At 43.5% G+C, this 9,626-nt stretch overlaps 1 protein-coding gene and 1 pseudogene across 1 annotated transcript; both read right to left on the bottom strand.

Annotated features, from left to right (window-relative positions):
• Positions 1-277: 277 nt before the first annotated feature.
• On the bottom strand, positions 278-2,305 carry LOC149074096 (protein fem-1 homolog B pseudogene; annotated as a pseudogene).
• Positions 2,306-6,470: 4,165 nt separating this feature from the next.
• On the bottom strand, positions 6,471-7,145 carry LOC149074095 (uncharacterized). The gene has a single exon (XM_089247321.1). It carries the CDS (start codon positions 7,143-7,145, stop codon positions 6,471-6,473), a length of 675 nt encoding a protein of 224 aa, XP_089103447.1.
• Positions 7,146-9,626: the final 2,481 nt, after the last annotated feature.

Genomic DNA, 9,626 nt, shown 5'->3' with positions numbered 1-9,626 from the left:
GACTGGTTGACACGTTCACTGCTGATGGCGTCATTAACAAAACTAGTTTTAATCTTAGCTAGCAATAGGGATAAAGTTGTCTATTAGGCCCCGCAGTGAAAGTGTTAATAAACACCAATTTAACATAAGGAAAACTTTAGGTGACAATACCAGTTTTCTAGAGGTCGTGTCGACTTGGCATGCCCTCTCAAGCTTTGTCTAACACATTTAAAAAGGCCTACAATTTCGATGTGTTTCATGAAAAACAAAAACAAAAAATTTGGTATAGGTGAATAATTTACTTCCTGGGAGCACCGTGCATATCGGTGAATGAAATCAGTGATCTCGGTATAACCTTCTCATATGGTAACTTATATTTCTGAACAGCCTTCGCCGCCAGACATTTCAGACTGAAGCTGTAATGGGCTTTGAATATGATTTTTGTGACGCCCATAGTAACATCTGCTGGTGTTTCCCCCTTGTTGTTGACGCAGTCAACATGGGTACCGGCGTCAACCAGCAGAGTGATGATAGAATGCACGATATTGAAATCGACTAGAGGATTCGGGTGCGCCGCTATGATATGTAGAGGCGTGTTCCCTGCGGTATCAAAAGCATTTACATCAGCCCCACACTGGATCAACATTTTGGTAGTAGCTTCACACGGGAATTCACAAATGTTTCTCGTGTGGAAATCGGCGACCGGAGTGTTGATATTCACAGCTAGATGAAGGAGAGTCGATCCGTTTTGCGTTGCCAGCTTGAGCCTATTGATTCTGTACACCAGCTCGTAAAATTTGTGCTCTTCTTCAGGTTGGTATTTCTTTATTATCTTTGTACCAACGACTAAGAGGTATAAGATCGAATGTACGTTATCGCTCGGTTTTTCAACATCATTTGTGCATACATCTGCACTATCACAACCAGTGAACTGAATATTATTCTCGATTTCTTCCACTGCAGCCGTTAGTATATCCTGGAGATGATGTAATAACACATCTTGTCCTATGTAAAGCATCTGAAAGAAAACTTTGGCGAAACGAAGGAGATCCTGCGTGACTGGCATTCCATTACTATGCTTCAACCTAAGAGCATGGAGCCACAGATTAATACACCGATTAAACTGGCCCGCATCTGCGAGTAATGCGCCTCGAAATATTATGGGATAAGGCAGTTCTGGGTTATTACGGCCGAGTATTCTTTCTCGAATGATAAGTGATTCCATATGCAACGCGTTCGCGTCATGGCGGATCGACTGCAAATCTTCCATAGTTTGACACTCAATTCTGTTGTCATAAGGCGACATCGGTGGGAGACACTTCTTAGGCAAAAAAAGATCCGTATCCACCGATCGTAACGTCATTGCCCATTCCATATAATAAAAAGCTTTCTCCAAGCTATAGTGATCTTTATCATTTGCGAACGAAGCTCCAAGGAGTTCTAATGCTTCAATACATTCCACATTCGAGAACGAAGACGAATCCATGAAATATTCCACAACGTTCGATTTTGTCTTTTCAGCAGCGGCTAAAAGCGGAGTCATACCGATTTTATCCTTCGTTATCTTCACCCCACTTTTCAGAAGCTCTTTGACTATATCCAAATGACCATATTCAGCAGCGAAATGCAGACACGTCGCACCACACTGAGCGCTAGCATCAAGATCTATATTCTGACTGATCAGATACTTAACCACGTTTAAATGCCCTCGGAACGCTGATATCATTAAACATGTGTTATTGTACTTGTTCGCAGCATGAACATCCGCACCATGTTCAACGAGGTATCGAACGATATCCAACCGGCCATTAAAACATGCAGCACGGAGCGGTGTGGAGTTCGTGAAGGTAGAGTGATTGACATCAGCACCATGGCTGATCAGACATTCAACGACTTTAAAGTTTCCAGCAATAGCAGCACACCAGAGTGCAGTAGCACCACTTCTCAAAGAATTATTCACCAGTACAGTACCTTCCTCTTCGACGTCCGGCTGGAAATGGCGTAGTAATGTCTTGACGACGTCCAAGTGTCCATTTAGGGCAGCGATGATCAAAGGCGAGCAGTCGTAGCCATCATCATGGACCATGGATTGGACCAATTCCTTTTCTTCCATCTTGGACGTAACTCTTTTCAATAGGGTGTACATCAAAGTCGCCATGCCATCTCGTGCTGCAAGGAAGATACGATGTTTCAACGTGTCCTTCTCGGCCACGGTCATAACCGGAACACACGTCTGCCACTTTGGAAGCTCTTCTACTTCATCGCACCGCACGTTACTACTGTTAGTACCATCGTTGCTGCACATGTCAAAGTGTTTGTTATCCATTTAAATGTCCACTGGCCACACGGGAGATGAGATTCAATTACCGCAGTGGTAAAATGAGATCCAATTACCGCAGTCGCGTAAAATGAGATTCAATTACCGCAATTGGGAAAAATATATATTCTCAATGCAAAAGACGCAGCTAATTAAAGATTTGGAGCAATAAAAGAACGTTTGTGATCACCGCGTAGAGCTCTGTTACGGATTCTTTATAACAGATGATCAGCACAAACACGGGAGTCAGAAAACGAGACACTGCATGAGACGATGTTGCATAAACGCTACTGTGTTCAAGGAGAGGAAAGAATATAGCTTATATACAATAAGGATTTTACAGGGCTTTCGGCAACAGAGACTATTTTCTGATCATAAGCGAAAAAAAGAGAATGCGATGATACAAGTTGACCATATTTTCTCAAATAAAATACAGGATATCGCCAATCATTATTGGATTGGATTTTGATTTTTTTGGCGCAAAGACCATCTAGGTCAAGATGCGCCAAAATAAATGTCCATATAAAATTGATACAAGACTTGTTTTTTTTCTTGTCACGTTAAAGCCAATTATTATTAAAATCACTAAAAAATCACCGATGGTGAGAAATTAAACGCTACTGCAAATTGCAGTGGATTAGAATGAATTTCGACAAAATAAAACGTTAGGAGGGGACGTGTAAAATGTAAAAGATGAATATTCTTATTTATAGTCACAATTATAAGATAATTTATAAATAGCAAAAATTTTAATCCGTGATTTCAATAAAAATTAAAAATTGAAGTTCCCTTCATTTAAAATACGGAAATAACAGAATACTTTCACAAAAAAATCGGATGGCCAAAATTACGTGAAAATACGGTAAAAAAAATATCACGGATATATGGTCATTGTGATATTTTTCCATGGGTGGGGGGATTCAAGGCCAATGAAACTAGAGATCACGTGACTTTACCCGTGGGATCCATCGAGTTCCTACTACGGAAGGGAGCAACAGTAATAAAAATAAAACGAGAAAATAGACTAAATATGGTGAAAAAAAGGAAATTAAAATGCAGTGAATATAAAAGCCGTGAACACAATTTTTGTTACAGCATAAATGAAAAACATTGAAAAATTGAAAATATATTCTTGGTTTTAGGTATTGGTTATTATTAGAAAAAAACTGGGCGTAGTAAAAAAATCAAATATTTATAAAAATTGATTATTATCTCTAGGTTCAGCTGAGGCAGATGAAAAGAATGTGCAGGAGTACTATAGATATTGCATTTTTGATTGCGCACATCACTGGTTTGGTTGGTCCAAGGTATTTAATAGTCCTCTCCTCAGTACTGAATTTATTACGGATTCTAAGTGAATAGCTTGAAGAGGATCCATCCGTTTTACCTTTTTGGCAACCATTATGCCAAAAGCTTCGTGTTCATCAATGTCTATTATGTTTTTAACCTCATAGGACAACACATCTGTGGGCAGCATCACCAATTTCATTCTTTCTCTTTTGGTTTTGCTGGACCCATAGGCGGAGATAGACTTGGAAGTCTGGGGGAGGGGCACGATGTTGATGTCAATTCATATATACATTAGATCAGTCGACTCCACCTTTGTCTCCGCCCATGGCTGGACCTGAAAAAATAAATTGTTTCGCCCCTTTAGATGGTATCAAAAACTCTAATTACTTGATAGTGCAAAAAATAAGGCAGCTCTACTGTTGTTTTAGGAAAAAAGTAATTACATGAGTTAGAAGCATTATTAATTTACCTATTTAAAGAGATAACATTTTTTAATTGAAGTACAGGTGGTTATTACATTTTATTGTTTTGCTTGTTTTTTTTTTTAAGATAGCTGGTGGTTTTCGAAGCAAGTGGAACTTCATAAACTATGGCGGTGCCTTAGGTGGAAAACATATAGGGATCATTATATTTTAATTACAAAAACTTCCACTATATTAATCTTGATGGCGCTGGTGAATGCAAATTATGAATTCATATTCGTTAATGTCGGCAAAAATGGAAGATTGATGGAGGAGTGTTTGATTACAGTGAAAGCAGCTGTGCAATTGGCAGGCATGCAATTGCCACTGCGACAAAAATGTCGAAAATTTAAATTTCATGTTTTTGGGAGATGCAGCCTTTTCTTTGGGGGTAAACTTTTTTGAAACAATATTACCAGCGTGAGTTGGACCATGCCAAAAGAGATTTCAACTGTAGGCTTTCACGTGCTAGAAATATGGTTGAAAATAGGCTCCAAGCGCCTATAAATATGAAGGCTGAGAATATCAATTACATAATCCTCGCCATTTGCACGTTACACAATTTTTTAAGGGTAAGAAATACATAGATAAATTGACTACATTTGTGCAACAACATATGACAGAATGTGGAAAATCGGACGGTGATGGAGGCTGGTGACAAGACACTTTACCATTAACTGATTTGCAACCAGCCGTACTGAGAAATACAAAAATTATGTCATGGCAGGATGCTATGGTGACAGCATGAAATTTTCATTTATTATAAATATTACGACTTGAACATACCGTTTATTTTGAACCCACAAACTAAGATTACCTTGGTAATGTACAATTAAATTATGCAACTTGAAAATATTTTGCATTCAAATTATGTACATGTTATTATTCATACACTTTAAATAAAATATATCTTCTAAATCTTTGTGTGTTTGGGTTCGGAATATTGCACATTAGACATAATTAAAATGTACTGAAAATATATTCTGTCATGGTCATTCTGCTGGCCTTCGAGAGGCGTACTGTATCATGAAGAATGCATTTGATTCTCTTCCACAGTTCGCTGTCGTCAATATCTATCCATGCTAGACAGAAAGACCAGACGCGCCTCCACGTTAATATTCGTGAGAACCTCTAACGTATTGGAGACGTGCCGGAGACCGTTTATTGAGTAAAAGAAAATCTGACTGCAAGAGCCATACAGAATGGACACAACCGTGGAAGACAATACTGTCCCATCACGAGTCCTAGATTCTTGGATAGATATATGTGAGAAAAGGAAAGGTGACAGAGCAGCGCGTCCGCTTTCGAGGGTGCTTGGTGTCCAGACCTAGGCTCCCACCCGGGCCGTCTGCGCCGGGGAGCATCTCTGCTGGCCGTCTGCCAGAGAGTGATAGCTCCCATCTAGCCGTTGCTAGAGAGCGCTCCCATCCAGGAAGCTGGAGAGCCAAGTTTTACCAAGGGGGGACACCGCGCCGTCCCTCTACGACGGTTACAGAAAGAAAAAGAAAAAAAGATTGAGCGAAGCAGAGTGCCCGTGCTGTGCAGATTTCCAAAATGATGGGGGAAAAAAAAAATAGTGCAAGAAAGAAGAGTATACAAATATACAAAATGTACAGGAGATCCTATAATACACACTATATACACACGATAATACACATGTGATCCTATAGTTACGGCGTCGACATCAGGGAGCTTACACAAGCCCTGGGTGGGGTGAGTTGGTCGTATCGCATCTCGTTGAGGGGTTTCGGATTACACCAGCATAAAATGTTGACCGGTGGAGCGTGATCTGGTAACTGGCGGGTCAAGATCATCCGTATTTTCGCTGTCAGAGTCGCTAGACGGGGGGTCAGACATGGTATCTTGACGTAGAAGGTGCGAAAAAGCTTCCAAGAAGTTAATTAGTGCAGCAATTTTGTTGTAGTTGAAGGGGCTGCGCATCATACGTCGTTTCCATGCATATTGGTGCACGCTCCAGTCTCCCAAGAAGAAGGAGTGGTACGATTCCGTAAGGGTACATATGGAAACGTAGTGATGGAGATCGCCGATTCCCCCGCAGGCGCAGAAGTGGTTATTCGAGGCCTTAAACCTCTTCAAGTACGTCGGGAAGGGACCATGTTCCGTGTAAAAGATGATTTTCGTCCTTGACCACACCTCCCGACCACGTGAGACCGTTGGGACAATGAGGTTAACGTTGGTGGAAGTCTCCTCCGCATTCCATATGAGTTGCCACCTGCGGAGGACCAGCGAAGCAAAATGTGACTTCGCGTGCGAAGCTGGCAGCGGGAGAGTGATGGCAGAAGTGGCTGTCGTGGCGCTTTTTGCTAGGGTGTCGGCCTCCTCGTTGCCTTTAAATCCTTGGTGGGCTTTAATCCATGAAAGGCGTATGCGTGGGTGCAGGAGGAGGGTATTGCGAGTGTCGTTCACCAGTTGGGTTCGGTTGAACGGGTAGAGAGGCTGTCAGTGAAGATCATAGAAGGTTCAGAGCATGATGAAGCGAAGCGGACCGCTTGGAGAATGGCAAAGATCTCGGCTTGGAAGATCGAGTTGAAATTGTTGAGTCGGGAGCTCCAGTCTTGTACTCGGACATGGTTGCGGAATGCCACGAATGCAGAGGCCACGCCGTCGGAGTTCTTGGAGCCATCTGTGAAGATCTGCCACTGTTGTTCGTTGAATGGCGCCTGGAAAAGAGCAATTTGGTTCGTGGGCAGCTCCTTTGACGGGTGCTGGGGAACGCTGGGGACCGGGCGTTCAAACCTGTCGGCCAGGAATCTCGCGTTAAAAAACGTGACGTCTTCCCTGAACCTAAGCAGCCGAACCTGGCGATTCTCCGCTTGCAGAACGAGGCCCAGAGGAGGGTTGTGGGTGGCCAGCTGGAGTACCTTGTTCGACGTGGACCTGTATGCTCGAGTGATGAACAGGAGGTGCGGGCGCTGAAGAGCCTGAACCGCCCTTGAGAGCCTGACGCCGGGGTCGGAATACCATATGGATGCACCGTAGGCCACTTGCCTGACAATTATCTGACGATAGAGGGTATTCCGGAACTCCTTGCCGTAGCCCCAATTCGAGCCTGAGAGGCGCCTGAAGTCTTTGAGCATCTTTGCCGTCTTCTTCTGCAAGTACGACAGGAAGTTAAAGTTCTTATCAATAATTATCCCTAGAACCTTAATTGATGAGGCATGCTTTAGCCTGACGTTGTTCAGTTTGAACGAGGGCTTCTTCAGGCGCTTGTTTGGCCACAGGACCAGTGATTTGGATGGTTCCACCTGAAGGTCGTTTTCCTGGAGCCATCTGGAGATCGTAGGGAGAACGATGCGTCCCAGTTACGTGACATTGGCGAGCGGCTAGGACTAGCACCAGGTCGTCGGCATAGGCTTGAAGGAATGCCTTTGTGCCAGGGGGAAGGGGGAACGATGAGTGAAGAAGAGGATCGAATGCGAGGTTCCAGAAGGCCGGACCGGTGCATGAACCTTGCGGGCAGCCACGCACTAAAGTGCGTGATACCTCGCCCATGTCCGTAGACAGGGTGACCTCTCTGTCCGGCAGGATATCCTCTAGTAGCGCACTAAATGGGGCTGGGATATCAAGGTTACGGATGGCGCTGATGACTTTCTCGTGGCGTACGTTATTAAAGGCTCCCTTGATGTCCAGCGATATGACTGCCGTAAGGAGATTATCCCTGCGGTTTGCCTCGATCGAAGTCAGCAGGTGGCGAAGGGCGTCGTCTGCTGATCTTCCTGCCCTGAAGCCGAATTGCATCGGATGAAGCGCCTCTCCTTACTCCAAGTAAAACGTCAGCCTCTGTGCGATTAGTTTTTCCAGTATCTTGCCCAGATTCGAGGTCAGCGTGATAGGCCGGGATGACGTTGTTAGTGCGGAACCAGGTTTAGGTACAAGTACCAGGCGGCCCTTTTTGAAGATGGATGGGAACAGGGAAAAATCCAGGCACTTGTTGCACACTCCTGTCCAGTAGTCCAACATTGTCTGGACAAACGTCTGTACAATTCTGTTGGAGAGCCCGTCTGGACCGGACGCCTTGTTGAGTTTCAGTGCCTTTGCTATGCGGAGGACCTCCTGTGGGTGGAAAGGCGGCTCATGGTGTGTATTGATTGTCGGTGCTTGGATGTGTATGTTTGTCTCCACGTCGGGAAAAAAGTCCCTGAGCTGCATGGCTGCCAGTTCTTTTGCTGAGAGATGGGGATGAGCCGTAGGAGGCGATGGCGGCGGTTTCTTTGAACGAAAGATAGCTTTGTAAGGTGTTCCGAATGTTGTGTTTGTCGTCGTGCAGAGCTTTCTCCAGGATTCGATCCGAGTACGTTTAACCAACCGTTTGAAATTGGCGCGAAGTTGTCGCAGGGAGAGAGTTTCTTCCGTCGTGTCTTGTTGGCGCCTTTTGCATCTGGAGATGCGCCTCTCCAGGGCTCTGATGGCCCTTTTCTCTGTCGAAAGTTGGGGGGACCACCAGCGTATGCCCTGCGTGAAGGTTGGGGGTAACTTGACTCCGAGAGTGGATGCGCAGGACGCTTGAAGAGCAGAAACCAGAGTGGTAACGTGCGTGTCGTGATCCGGGGCAATTCCCGGCAGAGTTGATTGAGTGCTGCAGGGAGATTGGATTGGATTTTGGGTTTATTGGCGCAAGGACCAATTTGGTCAAACTGCGCCAAAACAAATATAAAAATAAGAAAAATGTCCTTTTGTCATGTCAAAAACTAAAACTATGCATGATAAAAAGCAACATGAAACATAAAACAATGACATGAATTGTAAAATCTATAATTTGTTATAAAAACCAATGGCTTTGATGAATTTAAAAATGCGAGATGCATCGCAATGGTCAGATAAAATGTCACAAAGTGAAAGATGATTCTGACCAAAAGCGGTCATAAAATGATGACGATGATGTGAACAAGTAAAAGCATGAGCAATGGATTGGATTGGATTTTAAATTTTCCGGCGCAAGGACCAATTTGGTCAAACTGCGCCAAAACAAACTATAAAAATAAGAAAAATCATCCTTTTGTCACGTCAAAATACTAAAATCATGCATGATAAAAAGCAACGTAAAGCATAAAAAAATGACATGAATCGTAAAAATCTATAATTTGTTATAAAAACCAATGGCTTTGATGAATTTAAAAATGCGAGATGCATCGCTGTGGTCATTTAAAATGTCATGAAGTGAAAGATGACTTTGACCAAAAGCGGTCGTAAAATGATGACGATGATGTGAACAAGTAAAAGCATGAGCAATGGTTAATGGACTTTGACAATGTGGGCACTGTGGCTGACTCTCTCGTAATAAAAGATATGATTGTGTGATACGACTGTGTCCTATGCGCAACCGGGCAAGAAGAACTTCCTCCTTTCGGTTAGTTCTGCAGCTCGAACGCCAATGGCCAAGTGTGGGCTTGATGGCATGTAATTTGTTATTAATTTGATTGTTCCAATGGTCCTGCCAGCGGTGATGCATCACTTCCCGGAGGATTGAGAAGTGGTCACTGGCACGTACCAAAAGGCTATTATCAATGTTGGTTGTTGTTCGAGCTGCGGTGTCTGCTTTTTCGTTGCCCGGTATTCCT

This window comes from Pholcus phalangioides, unplaced genomic scaffold (assembly GCF_987345545.1).
Source record: "Pholcus phalangioides strain wild (caught in Gottingen) unplaced genomic scaffold, Ppha-v1.0 ptg000017l_1, whole genome shotgun sequence".
Classification (NCBI taxonomy): domain Eukaryota; kingdom Metazoa; phylum Arthropoda; class Arachnida; order Araneae; family Pholcidae; genus Pholcus; species Pholcus phalangioides.
This window is presented reverse-complemented; position numbering and strand designations above follow the sequence as displayed.

Bases quoted from the DNA above. Each gene is read 5' to 3' on its own strand.
- LOC149074095 (XM_089247321.1), bottom strand. From the start codon at position 7,145: ATGCTCAAAGACTTCAGGCGCCTCTCAGGCTCGAATTGGGGCTACGGC.